This window comes from Triturus cristatus, chromosome 4_2, assembly GCF_964204655.1.
Source record: "Triturus cristatus chromosome 4_2, aTriCri1.1, whole genome shotgun sequence".
NCBI lineage: Eukaryota > Metazoa > Chordata > Amphibia > Caudata > Salamandridae > Triturus > Triturus cristatus.
In genome coordinates this window covers 113598345-113625201 of record NC_140586.1, presented here as the reverse complement: position 1 = coordinate 113625201, position 26857 = coordinate 113598345, and the positions used below count along the sequence as shown (strand labels likewise).

The following is a 26857-nucleotide window of genomic DNA, read 5'->3' as shown; positions in this document are numbered from 1 at the left end:
TGATCGCAGTCTCAGTCGCCCCCGCTTGACCGGAGGGAGATACAGGAAATCCTGCTGGTACGCGTTATTGTCCGTCCAGCTGTGGCAGGAGACCGGGCCTGCAACGCACCGCCGGCGCGTGAGATGAGAAAGTGTCCCTGTTCGGGCGCCATCATGTGGTAAATATTTTTCCTTTACCGGGACTGAATTTGATACAGGAACATAGTAAAATAGCTCAATAAAATGAGAGGCAGAATCCGTGGTATTAGAGGTTCGGAATGGGCTTTATTCCATTAATTCGATTATAATCGGTTGCTCCCAATGTTCCGTCACCACGAAGGTTCAGGAAGTGAAGCACACACTTTATTGACAAGAAATGACTTTTATAGTACATACATGACAATGAAGTAAATGCAGTAGGCGTAACAATTGATAAGGAAAATGACGAGTTGTTCTGCGTAACCAGAAATGGGTGTAATAAGGCGAAAAAAAGGAACATAATTGGTTGTGATGTCATGTATAGGTGGATCTATAAGATAATACTTGGCATGGATGCGCGCGCAGCAGTCTGACGTGTAATTGACGTGTAACTAGGGGGTGAAGGGGACTTGACATTTAGCTCTACATGTGGAGACAAGAAGTCTGGGGGGTCAAGTCAACCTAATCCCAAATCATATCTAACATCCTATGTTTAAAGAACTATGTTATCCATAAAAGAAGGACTCTCGGACAGAATCTATTCTATACTGACTGTGCGTGCATGTACAAGCGTCTAAGTGTCTACACTAAATGCGAGGGGGTAGGAATATTCCATGGTAACAAGGCTATGAATTACTTGCATGAGGACAGAGAAGCCGGCCTTTTGCTCGATAACTGGAAGAATGTTTACTTAAGCTACTAGGCAGGAATGCATCGGCTGAGGGGGAAGCAGATAATTCGAAGGTGAAATACAGTTCTTGGCAGAGAATAGGCTGATGTCAGGCTTCGTGAGCCGCGCAGAGAATGAGACAAAGTTCATGGTCACAGATGCAGGCTCAGACTGGAGCTTTCAGAGGCAGAAGGCAAGAGGAGTTTCGATGACAGAATCAGGGCCTACTTGCCTGGACTGTAGAATAGCATAAGTGAACCATATAAAGCCGGTGGCCTTTTGTACTTAAGAATGGAATATCCGGCCTATTCATGGCGGATCTGACAGAGGACATGTTGACTGTGGACGCACATGTATTTGCGTCTTCATAACTGGAACTGGAGGGAACATACATGTACTTGTGACATGCATATAGAACCGTTGGGGTCCAAGATAGGGGACATAACTGACCAGAAAAATCCATATTTCCACACATCAGTGGCTAATGGTAGCGCGGCAAAGCAGAATGGCTCACCACTCATTGCCAGTTTCTTCCCATTCTGAGTACCCACCCAGCCAGGTAACAGCACTAAGTTGCTGTTATCCAAGGGTTTGCTCACCAGTACTGACCCGTTCATACGAGTCGCAAAGTAAATCTGCATTTGACCTGGGCACAGGAACACGGGCATTCCACTCAGAGTCCTCCATGATGGATGGGTCAGGCAAACCGTTCACTGAAGGAAGTGGAAAGCGCTTTTCAAATCCGAACCACCAAACATGCAACTACCAAATCACAAGTAGGGGTGGGCAGAATTTGCGAAATCCACTTTAGCAAATTATCGCGAAAATGTTAAAAATTATCGCAAACACGCGGAAATATCGCGAAGATGCAGAAGTTTTTTTCCCGCATGTTCGCGAGATTTTCTGCATGGTTGCGGCTCGCCAACTTACCCATGTGGTTGCTCGCGGGCGCGGCCATCTTGTTTTCAGTTGTCTCGCGGTGCATGATCGCGAGAAGAAAGACGTGATCGCGCGATGCATGACGTCACTGCGGGTGCGAACTGTCGCAAGACAGCGCAAATGGCTAAAAACAATACAACATCTCATGGAGAACGTGACCGGATCAAGAAAACTTGTCGGCGAACGCAGGGATTCAGGTAAGGCGATCGCGCGCGCGCGAGAATGTATTATTTTACAGCGCGAGCAAGAAACAAATTATCGCCAAGCTGCGGAATGCGGAAATTTTGACATTTTCGCGCTCTCCGCGCAACGCGAAAATGTCAAATTATCGCAATTTCCGTGAACGGAACGAAATTTTTGCCCAGGCCTAATCACAAGCCATCATCCAGTATGTAATGCTCAGCAGCCAGTGAATAGCGAGGAATGTTCTGCTAGCCAATCACTAAAAAGAGTTTATCAGCGGCGGCCGGCACAGGTAAACCCGGTGAGGCAGGGCAGGGTAGGGTGGGAGGGGGGAAGTCGACAATGATGGAATAGGTATAATTAAATAAATAAATAACACCTATTCCATCGTCTGTCGGCTCCCCTCTGCCACGCCCTGCCACGTCTCACTGCCTCACCGTGCTTACCTGTGCTGACCGCCACTTGAGATTATCCAGCGAATGTCAGGTAATCTGGTTTTCACACCAATAAAAAAAATGTTTACGCATTCATGATTGGTTGTGAACAAGCTTTACTGCAGCTTTACTAGAGAATAGGTGCCAAGCTATAAGGGTTTGATTTGAGACCCCGCAGTGCTATTGGATTTCCCCAGGATCTCCCTTGAGAACAAGAAGAAATATGAAGGGGAGATTTGCGTTATTCTCCGGGGCTCATGTGGATAAGGGTGCTGTCGCCATTGCTCAGCGAGAAGTGGTCTGTACTGAGCAGCATCAGCTGCTCACATCCCCGGCCTGCTGCATAACAACAATAGAGCCGAAGGGCATCCCAGTAACACAAGACAGGCTCCCCACCAGGGCTTCCTCCGGCAGAGCAGCGGGCAAGCAGGAGAAAGGCACTGATGAATGGGAGGAGAGAGTGGCACACTGGTAGCCTGTGACTTGACAGATATCACTGGCCCCACATTGGTACCATTGGACAGGTGAGGCAGCAGTCTCAGAGCGCCACTTTCTGGCTGATTTGTGAAACATGTTGGCAGACGGCTGATGAAGCTATATCACTTACTACTGTATTTCAGAAGAATGTACTGCTGATTCCGCCTTCTCTGCAGAACTCTGCAGAATCTGCAGAGTTTTCATTTTAATCTGCAGAATTCCATGGAGTAAAACTCAGCAAACTCCGCCCACCTCGAAGTGTAAGGCTGAATTTTGCACATACGTAGATTCATAAAGGCAAAAAGTGATGTGTGAAATTTGTAGTTGTGCAAAATGTGCAAACTGTTTTGTAAGCTCATCTTGGATCTCCAAAAACACTGAGCTCCTGGGACATACCACTGGTGGGGCATGAGCAGATTCCTGTGAGTTCTGGATTTCTGGAAAGAGTTATGTGCTTCCTCTCCAGACAGGCCAGACAGCTAGGGTTGTTTTAGTTGTTTGTCCAGCTGCCTGAACCAACAGCAGTGTGGCTGCTTGAAAAGGCTCACTAACATACACAAAGTATCAAGCTACAATGGGATAAAATATAACCTGTGCTGGGGGGGGGGGGGGGGGATGAACACACAGGGCACTGCAATGCAGTTAAAGTGTCTTAGATAAGGAGATAATTGACAGTATTTGTTTTTCCCTGGCAACAGCGGTATGTGATGCCAAGGGCTACACTAGAGTACTTGCATTTTTACATACGTTAATGGCAGTTCTTGAACAAGTAGTGATTTTTTCTTCTAAATTCATATAACACCTTTATTTTATTTAGAAGAGAAGAACACTGCAATTTGCCTGGCCTCAGTCACAGAGTGTGAGGTCTACTAAATTAATGTTTATGAAATGTGTGTATAATATAAAAAAATCAGTTTGGATCTCTTAAAAGAAAATATGTATAGCAAAATATTTTTTCTGGTATTGACATATGTCGTGTCTTTGCCCCACAGATACACGGGAGACAGGTAAGGATGTTGTATTCTTTATTTGGATATATTATGCTGTACTGTGCCCATGCACATCTGCCTATGCTCTCTCCTCGCACATCCTTGACCGGATGTGGTGTGCGGTTCCCTTGGTGTCCCCATAGTCCACTACAGGGTCCTAGTGCCCTGCCCCAGGTCACTACAACATAGTATCTGCATTTAATACTAGACTGTATGAAAATGGTCTCGGTGGGAGAACTTTTGCAAAGGTTCACATTACTGCCCAACGTACCTTAATGGTGTCTCCATTACAAGTGGAGAATGCTTTTAGCGTGTTTCTTTTTAAAAAGAAACACCACTTTAGAAAATGAATAGGGATTGACTACATAGCATAGTTCAGCATCACCTTAACCCTCTTCTGTGGAATTAGCACATGGATTAACTGGAGAAAATATGTGTAACTGTCTGTTTCCGGATGCCAGATCCATAAAAATAAAAAAGTAGTTCTTATTGAGATGACGTCATTGACATGCATTTCTGTTTACTTTCAACAGCATTACCAGTAGCAGAACATAGGCAGCATTTGCAGTGTCAGAGTGCTGTATAGGTGCGAAGGTGCTGTTTTCCAGTACCTGGGTAAATACAAGAGGATGTTATTTAATCTGCTGTTGAATGTGTAGTGCTGGTCTGTGTGGTGGCGAGCCAGCTAGTTAGCACTGAAATAAACAATACTGCTGCACGATTGATGAGCATTGGCAGAGATACGCATGAATCTAAGCAATGTGATAGCAGAGGTGCAGGATGTAGATATATGTCAGGCACAATGTGTCAGATTTCAAATACAGGAATGTCTATGGGTGCTGCTGAACATGACTACAGAGTGCTGGCAGAGGACCTGGCCTGGCAGTTCTGGCTGGGCTGTTCCCATGAGGAGCAGGGTCAAGACTGATTTGCATAGGGCTGGGTCCAAACTGGAGTGGCATAGTAAGGCACTGAACAATGAATTAAACCCGGATATGTGACCGGGGCTTGGTGGTCAAACAGTTTCAGCACTCCGTTCATCATCTTGTTTTTCTGGCTAGGAAAGGGGCCACATCACAAACAGGGGTGTAAAGGAGAACTTACTGCGTATCCATCCACCATGTGATATGGTGAATGGGGGTGCGTGAGGGCACTACATGTGCCCCCTGGGTTACTTTACAGTGGCCCACAAAGGAAGGGGGCCCCAAAATCCGTTTCCAACAGCCTTTTCATGGCGGTCTTACTGACATGAAAAGGCTGTTGGAAATGGATATTGTAGTCCCGAAGCATTGTGATTTCGACCGCCACCCTGATGGGACCACTGATCCTGTCAGAGGCGGCGGTCTGTACTCCGCCCACTGTGGATCTGACTGCCTGCACTGAAATGCGGTGGATGGACCAAATGGCTGCCAGTGGCCGGAACGCCACTGACGGCCTGTCAGTATGCAGTCCAACCGCCATCAAAATCAGGCCCTATAGTATTAAAAGGATATTAACAACAAGGATGTTCTCAACATCATTATTACCTACCTGAAAAACAATATTCTTGACAATGATATTTCTGAATCACAATATCTTTGCATCAAGATGCAAACTCCTATGCCAATCTGTATTTACAACAAAATAGCAACGCTGCCATGGCGTCTGAAGGAAGAACTCTTTACACCATGTGGTGCAGGGGCAGCTCCTCCATTGGAGTGGAGAAGCGTCGCCCCACCTAATATCTCCCCCAAACCCTATTATAAATAAAATGGTAATGTATTACCATTTTAATTTTCAACTTCATCCTAAGCCAAGCGTCAGGACGGCGGTGGGGTCGCTGCTGAGTGACAGCAGCAGGGAGGAGGCTTAACTGCCTAAGCACTTATGTTTAAAGTGTGCATATCTTTTTGGCCGGCTCTCCCGAGACGGCCAGCCACACATGCGCACTTTAAACATCTCTAATCTAACTGCCTTAACACAGCTGAGTTAGAGTCAGTGCAGGCATCCAGGGAGCTCTGGAGCGCTAAGTGGGGCCGCTCCTTCTAATCAGGGCACTGATCTCACAGCATGAGAGCAGCACTTTGATTGGTCAAGTGAGTTCCAGGCTCCAGCTTCCTCTTTCTATGGAGGTCCGGGGTGGGGACGTTGTGCTCATTCAGGAGTTTTTTTTAAATGTCTTTATTCATTTTTCTGCTCAGGCTTCCACCTTCCATCTCCCCGTAGTTGCCAGCTGTTACTGCACTGGTGTATTGGGAAGAGGTTGATGGTGTTAAGGGGGCTTGAGGTGTTCTGTAGTGTATACATTTGATACAGAAGTACTGTCAGGAGGGAGGTATGCTAATTGGAGTTGTTCTCTTTGTAGGACAGTCAGCCTGACATCTAGGGTAGCGGTCTGACTGACAGTCAGAGCTCACCAGGTGGGGAAAAGACCGCCATCTCCGACAGACTCAACAAGTCTATCAGAGTGGCAGTCAGAGGTTTAATCACTTCAGTGGAGGTGGTGCCAGCAGAGGAACCGCCATGGGGACTAGGATGTCAGTTTCTGATAGCTTTTTCATGGCAATCCCACCGTCATGAAAACGCTGTTGGAAACAGACTATGGGGTCCCCCAGCAGGGTCGCCATCCTCTGTAGTACTCTGCTATGTGGGCAGGGAAGCATATGGGATGCCCCCCAAACATCCATGCAATGTGTTCCAGGCACCACATGGTGCCTGGCACACAGTGCATGGATGTTTTCAAAATGCGTTTTACTTTTGCGGCTTGTGAAGTGGCCCTTTTCCTTGCCTGATGCACAAGCCACAATGGTAAAAAGCATTTTATGACTGTCTGCACAGCGGTCATATTGTAATTGGACGATCAGGACCACCAACTGCTTGTCAGACAGTCTTGTGCCCGAAACAATGGCAGCCGGATGCCCATCCAACCGCCATCATAATGAAGCCCTTAGACTTTTGTAGTAAGTTTACACTCAAAATCTGTGAATACCAAAAGTAGTAACCTTACTAGGTAAGTGCAAACTTACTCAAAAGAGTACTTACCTTTGTGAAACAGGCCCTTTGAGTTGTAACTGTAAATGGAATGGAATCTGTAACTGTGCTTGTAATTTAAATTGTAATTGCAAATTTAATGTAATAAAATTGTTTTACATCTGTACAGCAAGATGTAACTACATGTGTAATTTTAATTTTAGTATAGCTTTTCATGTCATTTAAATTCTAGTCTGACATATCATTCAAGTTGTAATCCATATTCTAATAATAATAAGAAGAAGCAGAAGAATACATACATATTTTCAAACATGCCATTATCTTTTATTCTCTCTCCAGGATAGAATTTGTTAAATTGAGTGATATGCCTGGAATTTCATTCTTCTATAGAGAGTTCATTCCACACAATAATGGTTGGCCAACCAGATACTTTTTGCTGACTGGAGACTACTAAACTCATTGCGGATTCTCCCCCCACGAGTGCGGAGGCCCTTTGTGAATCATGCCCTCAGTCTAAGTCCATGGTAAATCTGGCTGAATTATTGATGTAAGCGCCCCAGAATTGTTAATGAAACAGTTTGGGGATTGGTTTAACATTATGCCACATTATCACAGGATTGTTCACTCAAAAGAGTGAGCACAGCCACAGAGTTATTTTACCTTGTAGCCCCATCACGCTGCTAATGACTACTATGTGTCCGGCCCGCCTCCTCTTCATGTCCGGCAGCACTGCCTTGATCATCCGTACTGCTCCAAAGAAGTTGGTCTCAAAGACTTTCCTCATGTCGTCCATGCTGATGCTCTCTATTGGCCCAATCTGCCCAATGCCTGCGTTGTTCACTGCAATCAGATGGTAAGAGTTAAATGCCCTTCTTTTATACGACCTACTTTAGTGTGTTGGATATACTCAATAGCAATGCTTTCCCCAACAACCCTGTTCCCACATAAACATGGCAGGAAGAAAGATTAATAAAAGCTGTCAGAACTTGGGATAAAATTTGGGAAGGGGACTTTTTCAACTTAATAAACAATTCCTGGTTAAATCTCGTTGAAACTCTGTTCAACTGCTGTGTTGCCATCGCACAAAACCTTTGACACTTTCACAGAAAAATATGTGTTAATTTCAAACAGTACCAACAGTTTCAAACTTAGGAAACCAACAACATAAAATTCCCAGACCAATTTAGGAAAGAAGAGAAAATGTAATAAGCAACCGGACATCAAAAAGGTTAAATACCAATAAGGAGAACTAGAGATATCAATGTTTGACATTTTAACACAAAAGGTGCTTGGAAAAAGTAAAGCACCATTGAGAAATATCCATTTGTGCTTGACTGCTACCTTTGCACGAGTCAGTTATACATCAATAGAGTGTAGGAAAGATTCGCCAAGGGGATCAGGATAAGGTTCAAGGTTGAAGCTGATGGGGCTCCTAAAAGTCAGATACAAATTACATCAAGCTCCCACTAAAGTTGGTGGTTTTGCACCATACATTTTGGGCAAGACTTAGCTGGATTCTGTAGCTACCTAAATTACTTCACCGAGGGGATACATTTTCTGTCTCATCTAGACTCAGAGTTTTACATTCACTTTTCGGTTCTCAAAATCCACCAGTGGGAAAGGCTGAAAGCTTTAGACAGGCCTGACTCCGCAAGGCAGAGTACGGTTGCTGCAAGGCCTGCTGAACCCATTTTCAATGTGGGCAAGTGTGATGAGCAGGTAGTGCTGTCCAATCCCAGGTTTGATTCATCCTTTTACTGCCAAGAAAAAGGGCAATCTCTCCATGGCCAAGCCAAGCAGCACATGCACTGGGTCTGACATCACTGCAGTGTCCCCCAACCAGTGCAAGGGAAGAACAAGATATTAGCTTTATTACAAATGATGCGAGTCAGAGCTGTCGTTTAGGCCGCTGCGCATATAATCCTTCTTCCAATTGGCCTGCAGCCTTTGTGGCGCAAAGCCGCAATTCGGAATATCTTAAAGGAGATGATCACCTGGCAGCTGGAGGTTTCCTGATATGTGTGATTAATTCCAGGCGCAAGTGAAAAATCGGGGTGGGGAGCAAGCGCCACCCCTTATTACCCCTTGCGAACGCCCATGTGTGAACCCTTAGCTTATTATGCCTATTGGAAGCACTCACCACTATCTCCCAGTCCCTTCTTATCAATAGGCTTTTCCAGAAGGCCATGTACTTATCTGGTTAGGTTTCTTTCTTTCGCAGAGAACTCAATCAATCTCCCTTCTTCTTCAGATCTCCCTGTGAATACCTGAAATGTTGTATACCGGCAACCATCGGCTCAAATTAAGCACTATTAGGAAAACGATCCTATATATTTTTGTCTGAAAATACAACATGTTATTTACCAACCGCGTGTCTATTCAACCTTACTTAAGATGTTGAAAATAACATTTTTAAATAGGCACACTGGTGACCTGCATGTTGCACACAGTTGTCTCTATCAGACACACACACATCCCAAGCTACCAGACCAGTTCACCTTATGTGTAAAATGCAAAATAGCAAAGATTTGTATTTACCAAAATGGAGAGACTCACACAAGGCAGAATTCAGAGGAAGCAGAAGTGCCTGGTTGGGGGGAGCAGGTGGGCAGTCCTGCTCGAGGGCAGGGAGGAGTGGCTTGCCCACTGTTGTGGGGCCAGAATATTTGGTCGCCCCCTGGGCATGCACCCTACATAGAGAAAATGGCCTCCCCATAGGCACCCAGCTGCGTGCCGTCCTCAACAATCACAATGCCGCCATTGCAGCGTTGTGATTGACTTAGGAGAGGGGAGGGAGCCTGCCTGCTGGCTGCTTTCTGTTCCTACATGAAAGCAGCAGGAAAATGAGGGACCCGGCAGGAACAGTGGCAGCACTGGACCCGGCGTTAAGGTACGTGTTTTTTTTAATTTCCCCCGCCCACCCGCGAACTCTTACACGACCCCCCCCTCCCCCACAATCTCCTGGCGAGTCATGCCGGCCGCAGCTGCAAGAAGTCATGAAATACGGACTTCATAAACACTTTGAAAACCCAAGCCTTATCATTTTTGGAGTACGGTCTATGGTTGCAGCAAGAACATCGAGCAATGCAGAAACTCTTGAAGAGTTCCAAAGCTGTTTAATCACAAAACAAAACAGTTATTAATAATAGTCTGTGTACAGTGGCGGCTCCTCCATAGGGGCGTTTGGGTGCCGCCCCCCTGCTTTCTCGCAGTACGAGAAGGCAGAAACCTAAATGGTAATAACTACCATTTATGTTTCTGCCTTCTCGCACTGCGAGAAAGCAGAAGTGCCTGGTTGGGGGTGGGCGGTCCTGCTTGAGGGCAGGGGGGAGTGGCTTGCCCACTGTTGTGCATAGGGACTGTTTGGTCGGCCCTGGGGCCGATCAAACAGTCCGTATGCACAACAGTGGACAAGCCACTCCCCCCCTACCCTTGAGCAGGACCGCCCACTCTCCCTTTTCTCTATGTAGGCTGCTGCATGCAGCAGCCTACATAGAGAAAATGGCCCAGATGGGGCGCGCTCAGATTCGCCTGGAGAGTCTGATTGGTGGAGGGGAGGGAGGGAGGCTGCGTGTCCCAATGACACAAGGAGAGCTGCAGCCGGCCGGAATTGAAGAACGCAGGGCGGGAGTCCTGTGACGCTGCTGCTCCTGTTCACAAACTGAAGAGCGCCAACGCTGGACTTCGGCCCAGGAGCAGAGGCCTGTCAGGTAAGTTTTTATTTTATTTTAATTTAAAACTCCCCCTGTCCCCACCCGAGTCCACCCCCATCGAGTATTGCGAGCCGCGACTGCCGGTCCCAGCTTCTCTCCCCCATTAAGCTGTGTGACCCTGGGCAAATCGTTTCATCTCCTCCTGCATCACTATTCCCATACGATACGGAGTGCACACACTACACACTACAATAAAACTTCGGTAAATCTAGTTGGCGGCTCTTCGCACGCTTGGCTGAAGCAAGCAGTGACTCCGAGGTAGAGACGCTTTGTAGTGCAGCCGGCAGTCGCTCTGAGGTACTCCCCACAGCATCTTCCAGAAAATGCTATAATTCAGCCCCACCGATGCCATCTTTCACCAAAATAGATTATGTTTTGCCTTGTAGTGTGAGGTGAGGGAGGGAGGGCAAGACGAGGAGACGCACGTTGTATGCATTTTTTTCTTGATTTAATGTCTATGAAAAGCAACAACATTACAGCTGCCACACCCTTGCAACTCTCTTACGGAGGAAACGTAATTTATGCTTTCTTGTGGATAGGGACACTGGAATTATGAAATTCTGCTGCTGCGTCGTTTTCCGCATAATGGCGACATTACTATTTTCTTGTCCCGCTCCGTGTAGTTGAAAACAATCGCCCCAGGATCACGGAGTTTAGTGACATAGGGAAACCGGGATGAGAATTAAGCTATGATTGTTCCAAGGTTTAATGTGTCATCTCAGTTTGCTGTACTCGAATTAAGCACCCTGTACACAATGTCGCAGTCAGCGCTCTAGCGGTTAGCGCTAGAGCGCGTAACTAACGTGCGTTGTGCGTACGCCACGACGGTGGCGTGCGCCAGTATAAAAATAAATGGGCGTGCCTTGGAAGGCAGTCACGCCGACACCAGTAATGTGCGTGGTCTCCCATTACTCGCACTCCAGCAATTAGCGCACTAGGCCCCGCAGCGCGCCTCGCAACAATGGCGACGAGGGCGGTCTGACCCGCCGTGCATCCTGCCTGCCAGCTGTTCGCCGATCTGCTCGCGGCGGCCCCGCGACCGGCGCCCTGACGACCCGTCTGCCTGCCTCTGATCCGCTTCGACGCGGCCCGCTGCTGGAACCCCCTCGTGCATCCCTGAGTGACGGTGAGCGCACGTGTGCACCAATCACAGCGCCCAGCGGCAGCGGACGAAAATTCCCGCTTGGTCTGCCCGTTTCCATGCCTCCCAAGGACGCTTTTCTCTGTGGCCTGTGCATTTGAAGCTCCTGTCCCAGGATCTGCCTCCCCTGAGTGTGCTGCGTGTGCTTCCTTGCTCCTTCCTGGGTCGCGCCCGGTGGTCCAGCCTTCCAAGTCTTGGTGCCCCTCTGCATTCTTACAGCCATGGGTGACGACGCCCGCCCTGCGCCAGCCGTCCCTTTTCACCCACCAACTGGTGTAATGCCGCCATTCAGCGAGACAGCTGACCCCGCCACAGCCGCCCCACGCTGGCAGACATGGATTGGCCGGCTCAACAATTACTTTACGGGGTCCAGAGAGACTGATGGCACTGTGAAGCGCTCCCTCCTGCTGCACTATGCTGGTGAGGAGGTGTACACGCTCTTCAAGCACCTCCCCAACACGGGGAATGCGGACAACTATGACGCAGCCGTTGCAGTGCTCAACGCGCATTTTGACCCCCAAATGAATCCTGATTTCGAACATTTTAAACTGCGACAAGCACGGCAGAAGGAAGGGGAGTCAGTGGATGCGTTCCACGCCCGACTGAGAGTACTCGCGGACACGCACCTCGCAGGGGACAGGGCAAAAGAAGAGATCAGAGCACAACTGATATGCGGTATCCGAAGTAAGAAACTGCGGAGCCTCATCCTCCGCCAACCGAACATCCCATTGGCAGACATCCTGGTGCTCGCACGGTCCCACGATCTGACCAACGCCCGTGCAGAAGAAATGGAGCAGTCAATCACGCGGAACTCGGGGCCAGGCGTGCCCATCAAGGTAGAACGCACCGACGCAGTAAGGACACAGGAGAGGCCGCACCGACAGGCGCCTAGGAGGTCGGCACAAGCCCAGTGTGGGTACTGCGGGTACGAAGAACATTCAGGAAAACCCTGCCCAGTGAAGGGGAAAAGGTGCACGCACTGTGGCACCCCAAACCACTTTGCCTCACCATGGTCCTTGCCGGCCTCTTCCCTCAGTGGTCGGCTCTTGTGGAGCGCTTCCGGCACACAGAGGCAACTATCCCAGCTGTCCCTGGCATCTCACGCGGACGCAAACCGCAGGCCAACGCAGGCGCTGCGTGAAGAAGACTCTGACTCAGACGATGAAGGGGAGACGTACCTAGTCTCATTCACTAAAGCACTCAAAAGCACAAGGAGGCCACAACCTCGGTGTGACATCATGGTAGCAGGGTCAAGAGTGGACGCAGTAATCGATGCTGGTGCGTCAGTCACCGTCATGGGAGTGCAGCAGTACAACCGCCTCAGGCCGAAACCTGAACTCAAGACGTCGAAGGCCCGAATTTACGCCTACGGGAGCGATGTGCCCCTACTACTAGTAGGGAAGATGAAGGTACCCGTGAGCACAGGTGACGCGGAAGTAACAATCGACATACACATCATCAATCAGGAAGTGGACACGCTCCTAAGCGGCCACGCAGCCGAGGACCTAGGGCTACTGGCGTTCCTCCGGAAAGTTCAAGACACCCAGACAGCCAACCTACTGGACCAGTTCCCAAAGCTGTTCACCGGTCTAGGGAGCATCAAGAGCCCACCAGTCAAGCTCCACATTGACCGCGCCGTTGCGCCCACGGCGCTCAAACACAGACGAATCCCTTTCCACCTACGCCCCCTGGTAGAAGAAGAGCTCAAGAAGTTGGAGTAGCAGGGAGTCATTGAGACTGTCACCGGACCCACACCCTGGGTGTCCCCCATGGTTATCGCTGAGAAGCCCCGTCAACCAGGCAAAATCAGGGTGTGCATCGACATGAGGCTGCCCAACGAGGCCATCAAGAGGGAACGGCACATCACGCCTACCATGGACGATATCATAGCCGACCTCAACGGAGCCCGCTGGTTTTCGAAGTTGGACTTAAACGCTGGCTACCACCAGTTGACCCTAGCCAAAGAGAGTAGGTACATCACAACGTTCAGCACTCATCTAGGGTTGCGAAGGTACCGACGGCTCAACTTCGTGATCTCGTCGGCAGCAGAGATCTTCCAAAACACCATTCGGGACACCCTGCAAGGCCTGCCCGGAGTCATGAATGTGAGTGATGACATCCTGATACACTCCACAACAGTAGACGAGCACTACCGGCGGGTCCGAGCCACGCTAACACGACTCAAAGAGTACGGAGTCACACTCCACAAGGACAAATGCCAACTCTTCCAACAACGCATCGAGTTCTTTGGCTACACGTTCACGAGCAACGGCATCTAAGTCGATCCAAGGAAGTCCCTGGCCATCAAGAACGCCCCCGCACCAGCGTCCGCCTCAGAGGTTCGCAGTTTCTTAGGTATGGCCACATACTGCGGACGGTTCATTCCGAACCTGGCAACGATTGCCGAACCGCTCAGACACCTCACCAAGAATGATGTCCAGTGGCGGTGGGGACCGCGCGAAGACCAAGCATTCCAAGCCATCAAGACGGCGCTCCTCGACCAGACCACACTGGTCTACTTCGACCTGGCCAGGAAGACTGAGCTGCTCGTCGATGCCAGCCCGGTAGGGCTTGGAGCAGTGCTCACCCAGGAACAAGAGCCGGGGCAATGGGCGACGCTGGCGTACGCGAGCAAGGCGCTCACAGCAACGGGAGCAGAGATACTCCCAGATCGAGAGGGAAGCACTGGCTATAAGGTGGGGCTGTCGACACTTCCACCTGTACGTCTGCGGACACCCGTTCACAGTCGTGATGGACCACCAGCCGCTAGTGCCCCTCTTCAAAGGGACAGCACCGCACCCACCTCCCTGAATCGAGCGATGGGCCATTGGACTGCAGCAATATGAGATGGACATCACCTATCGGCCGTGCACCAAGAACCCAGCTGACTTCCTGTCCCGACATCCGGACAAAGAAGAGCACGGCCCCACATGGAAGGAAGAGGAAGATGATGCCGAAGCACACCTCGATCTCTTAGCCGCTCTGACCTGCCCCCAAGTGCTGACGCTCCAGGAGATCAGGCAGGCAACGGAACAAGACACAGTAATAGCACGGACCCGGGAAGCTCTCCAACGAGGATCGTGGACAAATTTCTTACACTCAGCCAACACGTGGACGGAGGACGAACGCAAAGACCTGCAACAAATCTGGCGAGTGCGAACGAGCTCAGCGCGACGCGAGAAGGAATTGTCCTGCGAGGGGCCAGGATCATCATACCAACAGCGCTACGCCGCCAAGCCACAATACTTGCCCACAAAGGGCATCAGGGGACCGAGAAAATGAAGGCCCGGATGAGAGAAAAAGTATGGTTCCCAGGAATGGACACCCTCGTGGAGGACACCGTGAGGAACTGCCCAGCGTGTCAAATGACGAGCGGACCGGAACCTCCGGCCCCCATTGTGACCGAAGAGACAGGGAGACACCCTTGGGACAAAGTCAGTGTAGACTTCGGGAGTCTCCCCGACGGAAGGGTCACACTAGTGGTCATGGACAGTTTCTCCAAATACCCCCTGGTGGAAGCGTTGCCATCCACGGCGTTCACGTTCGTAGAACCAGCTCTCGAGAAGATGTTCAGCATGTTTGGGCGTCCCTCCGAGCTGAAGAATGACAACGGACCACCGTTCCAAGGCCACGAGTTTCGGGACTTCCTCGCACACCAGGGCATTCGGCACCGGTGGATCACCCCTCAGTGGCCCCAAGCCAACGGCGAGGTTGAACGGTTCATGCGAACATTAAATAAAGTCATGCGAATAGCCAGCATTGAACACCAAGATCCGGAGCAAGAGATCCAACGGTTCCTAGGAGAATACCGGAGCACACCCCACTGCACCACCAAGCAAGCACCGTGGGCCCTCATGCTCAATGGTGCTCGCCAGGACGGACTCCCTACGGCCCCAGGGTGGACCCCGCCACCTTTCCAAGAGGAACAGACTCTCCAGCGGAGGGCACACCGCAATCAGCAAGTGAGTCGGTCACGGGGCAGCAGGAACCGCACCGTCGGCCGGGAGACAGTGTGCTCATAAGAAATCGCAGGCCCGGAGGGATATTCAAACCCCGGTATGAGCCGGGGAGCTGGGTAGTAGAACGAATACGGGGGACAATGGTCACGGCCCGGCGCGGAACAGAGTCGGCCACGCGCAACATCTCGTGGTTCAAGCGCATTCCCGAGGCAACTGAACACTGCTGTGACCATGACAGAGAGGACGAGGAAGACGCAGTGGTCCCCGGAACTGGAACCGAACCCCAGCTACCCCAGGTCAGACCTGAGTCGGCACCCGGGCCAGAACATCCAAGCCCCGGGGCCCCCGAGGCTGGTGATGTTTGCCCCGCAGACCCCAACACCCGGGCGACCACCAGGTATGGACTGAGGGGAAACCCCCCACCGAGCAGCCGCCTCAAAGACTTCGTGTGCCAAGAAAGTGAGTGACTGTTAATTTCAATGACGGTGTTTCGTCATCCAAGTTGGAGAGGGATGTTGCAGTCAGCGCTCTAGCGGTTAGGGCTAGAGCGCGTAACTTACGTGCGTTGTGCGTACGCCACGACGGTGGCGTGCGCCAGTATAAAAATAAATGGGCATGCCTTGCGAAGGCAGTCACGCCGACACCAGTAATGTGCGTGGTCTCCCATTACTCGCGCTCCAGCAATTAGCGCACTAGGCCCCGCAGCGCGCCTCGCAACACACAATATTTACTTAATGCTTTATTTAAATTTTATTTTTACCTCAAAACATTATTAGTAATGACGCATTTGTGATCCTCTCGTGCTTGCTGGTTCCACTCCTGGACATCATTTTAAAATATGCAAATCTGGTCACTTAAAATGCTATGAATGCCTTTTCTTTCACGATTCTGCTGCGATCACGCTGTTTAATGTATTTATTTCTGCAGTTTGCTACTTTGCTGAGTGCTCCCCTATTTCCTCGTATGTCTCATCGACGTCAGTAAGCTGTTCTGTCCCTTCACTGACATCGGTGGGCTGGCCTTTACCCCTCACTGGCGTCAGCAAGCTACCTGAATCTCTTTCGCTGACGCCACTAAAGAGAATTATCCTTGCACCGGGGGAACACAGTAAAGGACACTTGTTCAGAGAAAAGGTGTTCAGACAAGGATGCCAAACAAAGATACATTGTGTATGTGTCTGCAAGTGTGTGTGTGTGAGAGAAACATCGAGTGTGTGTGTGTATGTGTGAGAGAAACCTCGAATGTGTGTGTGTGTTGGTGCATGTGTGTGTGTGTTTAACCTCGAATGTGTGTATATTGGACTGTGCTTCTAGCTTTACACGTGTCTATATCTGCAGGTCTATATCGCTTGCCACGGTGCACTCCGACAGAAACTTTAAGCCACACCACTTTCAAATGTCACCAGCCACCACTGTCTGTGTAGCTTGTTAGTGCCTTACGATCATATCTCCAAGATTCTTTCTAATTCAGCACCCAAGTTTTTGAGCTTTAATTTCTTGTGGATTTCTTGGGTAAAATTAGGGATAGTGTACAGTGTATCGGATCTTCTGTTAAATATCCTGAAGGTGCGACACGTTTACCCTTAAGTTCTGTTGTTTTCTCTGTGCAGTAGGGAAACTACCGTGAGAGAGAAAAATTGCGTGGTTTCTGGGTGTTTTTCGTCTTCCTTTTGGCGCAGCTAACACCCTCCTGAGCGGTTTCTGAAATGACAGTGTGAATTACTTTTGCGAGTTACATGCACAGAGCTGGCCGTATGTTCTCTGTGCAGAGTGTGTGTGGACTGCAAGTGCTTGAACCTCGTGTGTGCATTTGATTTCTCGTTCTAAACAGCTGCATGCCTGTGTGTTTCAGCTTCAGTGTGCGTGCATCGTGCCTTGCGCACAGGTATTCACATTAGTAATGATGTCAGTGTTACCCGAGCTCAGAGTTTTATGCAGAATGCACACCTAGACTATTTTACCATGGCCGTGCTGTACACGTACAATAACAAGCCATCAAATTGTGTAGCGACTCAGACCGATGCTTACTTTGAAAGGTGGGGACCCGGATCGAATCCTGGCATTCACACACCCGAAAATTGTTTGATTCTGGGCGAACGACTCAATCTCCCTGTGCCTAAAATGTGTATATACTCATAAATCTAAAATGGACAATCAGATCCCATACTAACTGCAATACCACCCATGTCATTTATATGATTACCTGCCCATGCGATTTACGCTATATTGGTATGACGTGCCGAAAAGTAAAACAAAGACTTTGCGAGCACCGCAGCAATATCAAGTGTAAAAAGAGCACGACCAAGATGAGTACTCACTATTTGGAGCAAGGACATACAGTCAACGATCTACGTTGGGTCATCTTAGAAACCCTAACCATCAAGAATAACAATGCTGAGAAAGTGCTGTTCGAAAAGGAGCAAAGATGGGTTTTTATCGCCTTCAGACATATTTACAAGGACTGAATGATAATATACCATGGCTGAGCTTCATGAAATAATGAGATCCTCCTATGACAATCATACAACTTTATTGACACTGTGTGCACATGACACAGACAAAATCTACATATGAAGCCGTACAGGTAATACACTGAGCAGCAGAATATAATAATCTTCATAAATACAGGTAATCTTATTGTTCTTCATCCACAAGAACCACATATAGTTTACAACCATCACTGTATTTACCTAAAAACTCTGAATTCTGGATGTACGGAACCACATTTGGTTTCTACTTTGTTCATAACTATGACTGTTGTTATCCAAAACTCTGAACCCTGTATGTCACCCACACAAATGTTATCCTTAATATCAGGTGACATACCATTAAGCAAACGTAGACACTGTCACCACATTGCATTGCTAGCAATATATCTTAATTCGACTTGAACATCTTGTAACCCAAATATAACAACCTGATTCTTCACTGATTTTAATTTAATATAATTATCCGCTTAATGTTGTTTCCACACTTATGAGATTGTTCGAACCTACATGTACGATTACTATTTGGGATAACAAACTGCCCTCCCCCTCACTCTGGACGTAACGTTTCTCCTGTCACTGTCTCTTTTTAGTGTCTAAGCCCCTTTTCCCATCTCTTCCTAACCCCACTACACAGGCACCGGAATTAGTACCGGGCCAAAGAGGGCAGAGTCAGCACTGGACGCACGTCCGACGCCGAAGAGGTAAGAAGGCTGAGAGTTGATGTCCGTTACCTTAATGTAATAGACTGACTACAGTTTGTTAAACTATATTTCTCTCCTCTCCCTACAAAGAGCGCGAGCGACCGCCCCCCTTTTTACACCCGCTGTTGCCTGCATTAACGGCGAACAGGTACAAACTAATACATCTATATGTGCAGTGTTATCAGGTCCCTTTGTACGCCATTTATCTCAAATCCTGCATAAGCCACGCGCCCCTAGCTTTGTAGATTTTCCAACTGGTCCACTCAACCCTCGAATGATGAGGACATTTAAATACTGTACGGGTGACTGTTTAACATGGTCCCGACTTTACACACACTACGGATCCCTTGTAGGAATAACACTGAAGATGTGACTACCCCCTGGAAGAACATCATATAAAATGTAACAAACTAATGTATATTAACTATTTTCCTAACGAGAACCAGGTACAATAAAATTTTGCTGTTAAGTAACGGCTTTTCTACTACTACGCATAGTCGAGAGACCCGTTTTCCAATCATAATGTGAACTATTAAAAAATTAAAAAATACCCGTATACCATCGTAGCATGCTTTCCATGAGAAACTGTACGACCCTCACATACCAGTAACCACCTTCTGCCTATGTTTTACGCATTTCCTCCTTAGAGTATTATAAAGGTTCTGCGAATAAGCTGCCTGTTACCGCTTTACAATCATAACAAGTAATAATACAATGGGACAATTGCTTTATGGAAAACATTGCTAATCTCTCAGAAATGACATCAATACAAGTGTATTTACTATCCTACAGCATATGACAAGATGGACTGTATGTCTCTTACTCTTGTGGGAAGGTGGGACGAATTTTGCCATGTTTAGTGGGTATATTTACAGTCACTCACTTTAAAAAAAAAAAGAATTGCCATTTTTTAGTTGTTATAGCATTTTATTCATTGTATTTACATCCGTGAATAACCATCAACGTTTGTATTCGATTGAGTATATTTCTTCATATTTTTTAACAAGGTCTGTTATGTGTTATCCCCTTTACCCTTCCCTACCTCAACTGCCATAAACAACGATTATAGGTTCAAATTGAACAGATACTCCTGAGATTAACGGATCTCACTTTACTCACTGGAAGGCCCCCTGAATACTAGGGTCTTCTTCACCGTTTAGGTCCTGAAGAAAGCCCACTTGACCCTCCGGGGCACCAGAAGGGCTGAAACATGTCGACCTTTTTTATGGACACCCTTTTTATAGGGCACATGGCCATAACTAGCCTCTGAGTGCACACCGAAGACCTTTTATAATTTCCCGAATCCAGTGTAATTAAAGATTTTTTACTGGCTCCACGGGATTTTTAATTTTTGCAAATTAATTTTTTTCACCACTTGTCACTTCACCAAAAATCACTTTTTTCCACAATCACTACCAGAATAACCAGTGGGACGACCTCCAGGTGGAGGAAGCACTACATTAACCCGATGATGATGCTGTCACGTTGTTAATATCGAAGCGGAGAACGAAAATATAACGCTCAAATCGATCTCTACAATACGTGATTGAGGGTTTCTTAACAGTACCTTGTACTACCATTGCATTCCCTGGTTCTCTTGGGACTAGTGATCCACTCTCTTTTGATTTTTTGATAAAATGTGTATATGCCAAAGACGTGAAATGTATTCATTTATGAAGTTCAAAGATGTAAATCCGCTCTTGATGTACATGAAAGATCATTTCTCAAGACCTCTGTAATGTCCAGAGTTCTGCTGTTCCCTAGCTAGGCTTGCGGTGCACCACATACATACCACAGTATACAACAAAGGGGCATATAATCAAGCCAGGCGATAACATTATCGCCGCTTTAGCGGCAGAAAACTGCCGCTAAAACGGTGATAATGGGCTTGATAATATGCTCTATGGAATTCCAATTGAAGCCCATGTTAAATGTGAAGGACATCTAACAAGGCTTCAATTGGAATTCCATAGAGCATATTATCAAGCCCATTATCGCCGTTTTAGCGCGGCGATAATTTTATCACCTGGCTTGATAATATGCCCCAAAGTGCTGCTGAGTGGAAGCCTTGAAGCCATTCCAACCTATCATTGACATGTGTAGGGAACCCTCCTCAGGCACCCACAGGCATTAAAGCTACTCCCCAATGCTTCTCTCACCAGTTAGCATGGGTTATATGTCTTCATTAGAGATCAGCTTCCAACATATCCTTTCTGTTGACAGTTTAATGCCAGCTGGCATAGTTACGCTTGTAAAGTTTAACTATTGCTCTGAGTGCGCTGCTGAAAGTTGGGATGGCGTCATTGTAAATAATGGTGATTCCATGATATGTATCATGAAAAGTCAAGCAAAATACCTCTGTATGCGCAATATTCTGTGTCTTCTGTTATGCAATTCTGTGGTTACACTAAATAAGTAGCTACCTACATATTTATCATATGAAATTGCTTTATTAACCTTTTGCTGTCTTAAATTTGCATTAAAATCACAATTTGTACACTCTTTTTCAAAATGTATGACGGCCGGGGACACTTGCTACGCTCACTGGCCACAATGCACTCACCCTAATTTTCATGCCTCACCACTTTCAAATGTCACCAGCCACCACTGATTCCAAAAATCTCAGAATCAGGACCTAGGTAATTAACAGGTGTGGTAAATACCACCCAACTTGGAAGTACGGCACCTGCGCAAACAGGGCTTTGTGCAAGTGCCAGAAAATTATGGCAAATCAGAATTGCGGCCTAACCAACCAGAGCGCTCCCTGCCTCTCCTCTGCGAATCATATAGTGGTACCTAGGACGTCCACCCTGCGGTCAGGGATGCTGCCGAGGCACTCAGCTACGGATTCATCGCTGCAAACGTCCAGCCGTTTGACCACCAAAGTGTCATTCAGAGAGTTGCCTGCCGCTTCCTCCAGCTTCTCCTTCTTCTTCAGGTCCCTCATGGTGGCAATCACTGTAGAAGACACCAGAGACTTTGTAAAGATAACAGCAAGAGAAACAGATACAATGTTACCACATTCTATTCTAATTTTATATTGCTTTGTTAAGTGTAGATGTTATGTTTTTTTTTATTTTTATCACTCCCAAATATATCTATGTTTTAGCTTGTAAATTTGGGCATGTTGACATTTGAGTAAATACACGACAAGAGAGCCCATCTTGAATTCAAATTGTGCCAAGTTGAATTTAATCATATGGCTTTTGAGGATCAAACATTTACATCTGGACATAGCACATTTTCAATTAGGTGAAATTAGCCTCGACTACTTTGCTAATTGAGTCAAAATGAATTAAGATCTTTCGGCTAATAAACCCCAAACTTATAATGCATATTATTTATAAGTATTATCTGTGACTCAAAAATATGGTTTTGGCAATTTTAAACAGAGGAAGAAACCTTTTTGTTCATGTGGTGCAATTTATTGTAACAAAAATGAAAATCATAAATGCGTATTCCTTTTACAATCACGAGCCAAAAAAATGATATAAAATTATTTTGTGTAGCTCAATGGAGAAATGACTTAATACTAAAGAGGAACAAACCCACAGCAGCTAAAGGGTGAAAGAAGGTGCACTGTGGCAGATATAACAAGTCAGTGACAAAACGCAATTTAGTAATGCCATTCAATGCTTGCTTGCCTTGATGCCTTATCAGACGTTACTTTATTACAGTACACAGAAGGATTTCTGATTTTCTTGATTTATTTTGTGTTTTTTTGGGAACTGTGAGTGAGGCAGACACTTTCTTTAAAGAGGAGAATCTCAGCATTATAGGACATGGTAATTCATAGTGCACATGCCAAGTGGGAGGACAGAAATTGAAATTTTTTTTACTCGTCTGCCGAGATAGCAAATTTTAAAAACATCTTCATATTGAAGAAATTAATGGCCTCATTTACAAGAAATGGACACATCGACATGATGTGTCATTTTCCTTGAACCTGCGAGAAATGCCCTTGCGACACCATGGATGCGCTGTATTTATAATACGGGGTTCCATGGCGCTAGGATTAACAGATGCATCATAAATTCTAACATATAAGGTGACGCATTGCTGGAGTTAGTCGTAAAACTGACACAACTCCAGCAATGTGTCAGAACAAATAGGCGAGTTCCATAGTAAAAGCCCTGCGTCAATCCTTATGCCTGGTCTGAGCAGGCATAAGGATTTTGACGCAGTGATGTCGTAGAGTGACCCAGTGAAATGTTGTAAATTTCACCGTGCCAGTTCTACGTGGCTTTTTGCGTCGGAACACCTACCCTGCATACATTATACCTGGCACAGGCATAATGTGACGCAGGGCTCTACAAACTGACACACTTGGCGCAATACCTTAGTTTGTAGATATGGCGCAGTGTGGCGTGTTGATTGCACCTGCGTCAAGAACAAATTGCACAGGGACGGTGCAAGGGGCTTGTAAATATGCCCCTAAGTTTGGTTCTCTTCTGCCATAAAATCTAATTGTAGTCTATGAGACAATGTATGATTTGTGAAGGCTTTTAGCAGTTGAAAGAATCAAGGAAGTGTTTTCATTTAAATTATAGTTTTAGTAAAACTATTGTTACATACAACAAATAGAAGAAAAATACATTTTGCTGTCAGGTACAGGCAAAAAATGCACTCGTTTGGGTCTGGTGACATTATTAGCCATACAGCTAAGTAAAGTGGCATAATAACGCCTCCAAAACCATAACATTTCGTTATAAGGTTTGTACTTCATGAGATCCAATCTTTCAATAGCATGACATACAAATATATGTTAACTTCTAACATAAAATGCTTCCTGAATACCAGTAGATAACAGAGTATACTAATTTAAGTGTGAAGCAAAAGAAACAGTTCTTTTATGTTGAACTTAGTAAGTATGGGTTTTCTTGCAAGTCAAAACTTATTGTATTTTCTGCTTTTTTTTTACCTTTTAAATTCTATTTTGAGGCATTCTGCGCAGAAAAAATGAATCCGTTTTTATAAGGGGGGGATGGAAGGCTGAGCTAACCAAACAAGCTGATTGTACAGAAAATACTTCTACTTTGTTTATGCTTCAATATTAAAAGAATTCAGGGGGCATAGAGTAAGATTGACACAGATAGATACAAAAGCAGCACAGGACTGCATAGCGCCTGGTAAGCTAGTGTCAGAAAAGGCTCCTATTTGAAAAATGGAATAACTAAGCTGTCAACAGCCTTAAAGAAGCCTGAAGTCCTTTGACTAAATTGAAACACCTGCCAGCTGTGCAAATGATCATTGGAGAACCAACATTTTATAAAGAAACGTTAAGGATCAAGAGAAATAAATGCATATCTCTATATGGAGTATGCACTTTGAGTGCTACACTAAATTCTTTAATTACTCAGGCCTGTTGTTATCTAGCTAGGATTGCTTAACCATGAGAGGAGCAGTAGCTACATAAAACAACACAACAACGAGTTTGGTGGAGCTGGACTTCTGTCCTACCAACCCTGCTTTATTTAGAGTTAAGGGAAGTGCCATGTTTACACTGGCACAGATGCTCCTGGTCCAGCTAGTGTAAACCTCTTACCTGGCAGCCTATTTGCCTTATTGAGGGCCGGAAGACAGAGGCGGCTGCCTCCTAACAGGAATGGGGGGTGAAAAAATAAATAAAAAATTAACTTACCTTCGCCGCCGCTGCACGCCTCTCCTCCGTCCTCACTCTGCTGCACACCCGAAGCAACAAGGTTGTGATTGGTTTGAGCGGCCTGTTGGGGCACTCAGGCAGTTTCTGGGAGCCTGGGAATGTTCTCCAACGGGCTGCGCAACACAGCCAGGTGAAGAACATGCTAAGTGCGCATGCCTGGCCGGCCTTGGGCCGGCCAAACAGTCATCTGTACTTAAGGAGTGCAAACCAATGCTGCTTCCTCTGGAGGCGGCGAGCCCAGCCCTGCCCCCCCCTAACATTGCTTTGTGTGGCACAGAAAAAGAAAATGATAATAACATCTTGATATAATTTTATTTTATTTTTATGCACTGCTCAAAGAGCAGTGGGGCGACGTTCCTCCGCCTCAGCGGAGGTTCAGCCACTGCCGAAAGACCATAACTCATTCTCCCTGTCTGTAACCTCCATGAGGGCCGAGGTAGAAAAATGAAGAATGCCCGCAGGAGCAGGGAAAAAAGTACCAGCGCATCAGGACCATTTGATTTTTTTTCCTTTCTTTACTTTATTGTGAAAACAAACTCCTGCTCTGTGAGTTTACATTCTCAATACAAAAGAACTTTGCTGAGCGGGTGCTTTAAACATTGCTCCCATTTGGCAAACTTGTAGTGCTGTGGCAGAAGTTACCAGAGCGGTGGCTTAGTCACAGAGCACAGATCACAGATCACTGCCAGGCACGTGGGAATCTCTAAATAGGGCCGATGGTCCTCTTCCAGATTGGAGGCGGTCATGGTCTCTGCCCCACCAAAGGACCTGTGGACTGTCCGCTATGGTCTAAATAAGCCTATGATAGCACTAAACAGAAAAGTGTGGTGGTCCACTACTGGTAAAGTCAGAGCCATACCCAACACACTTAAAATGGTAAGGGAGATGATGTGGCCTAACGGCTAGAGCATTGACCTTGAAGCTGGGGAAGCGAGATCGAGTTCGGGGCCGGGACGCTCAACATCCTGTGATTCTGGGAAAATCAGTTGATCTCCCCGTGCCTAAAACAAATGATTGTATCCATCTGTAATGTAACTGTTGCTCATGTAAAGCGCTCTGATACCCTCGGTCAATATGAAACTACCCAACAAAAACAATTGACTAGTGAAGGGGGGACTTACAATGGATTTTCAGTGCAAAGTCAAGATCCAAATCAGAAATATTTACTGATGCCAAACAGGCAGAGCTCCACAACAGCAGCGTGACCAGTAGTTCTTTTCTCAAATAGTATTAGCAGGGCCGGCTTTAGGGCGGTGCGACCGGTGCCACCGCACCGGGTGCTGGCTTCCTGGGGGCGCCGTGTTTGAAAGTTTTTTATGCTTTTGAAGCACCCGCTGCAGCGTTTCTTTCCACCGCCAATAACCAGGCCTCACAAAAATGTCAAGAAAACTTGTGTGATTAATTATCTTCTTGGAGAGAGATCTGTGTTTTGTAAAGTTGAGGTTTTGTCTTTTAGGTGAAGTTAGTGCAGGGGGTTAATATGCCTGCTGCAAAGAACGTGTACCAAGTAGATTACAGAGTGGGTATGATGTAAACAGATCAGCAGGTTCCTGCTTTCATAAGACACATCCTTTTGTTACTTGCAATTCATAACTTAAAGTCCTAATATAGAATAGTGAGCTATTAAATTTCATCCCAGAACTGCATACACACTGCAAAGTATACATTATTAGAACATTGATTAATGTTGCAAAAAGGGTTAATTTGGCTAAAAATCGATTCTTATTATTAAAGAAAACTCCCGACTATGCTGTTTCTTTTTCGACTCTGCATTTGTGCTTCTCCACACCAAGCACTCTTGAACTATACTGCCTACCAGTATGGATGACATGTGACTCCAACACTTTCATTCCTTTGGCTTATGTATCATTTCCTATACACTGATTTACACACGTATGATTGATTGTCTCTGTGTAATGTGTGTGTGATGCAAAGTGCTCGGATACCCTACACTGGTATGAGTGGCGCTATATAACTAATTCAATGCATCTGAGAGAGTGTGATTATGGTGTCTTGGTCACTGTTAAAGGGTGCTAGTGAGAGAATCCGTGGTGGAGGTGGTCATTGGGGGGCGCCAACAAACATTGTCGCACAGGGCGCCACCAGCACTAAAGCCGGCCCTGAGTATTAGGAACAATAGCAAGCCAAAGTCATGATTAAAGACTTCACAGTTACAGATTTAAGGCCCTTAACACAGCACCAACATCTGTCGGAACAACATGGTCTGCAACTCATTTAGTTAAAGCACCATGTTAGAACCACATAGAGATTATTAGAAAAACAATGAAACAATGACGTCACATGATGACAAGGAAGCACTATGGGGCAGATGTAGGTAAATTCCATTTTGCGAG

General features: G+C 46.7%; 1 protein-coding gene across 1 annotated transcript in view; it reads right to left on the bottom strand.

Annotated features, from left to right (window-relative positions):
- RDH8 (retinol dehydrogenase 8) overlaps nt 1-26857 on the bottom strand; it is a 133945-nt gene that overhangs the window by 24671 nt on the left and 82417 nt on the right. The window contains exons 2-3 of the mRNA XM_085600735.1: nt 21638-21799; nt 7500-7679 (exon numbers count right to left, since the gene is read on the bottom strand). Of these exons, the coding sequence (XP_085456861.1) occupies nt 7500-7679; nt 21638-21799 (342 nt within the window). The remainder of the gene's footprint in view (nt 1-7499; nt 7680-21637; nt 21800-26857) is intronic.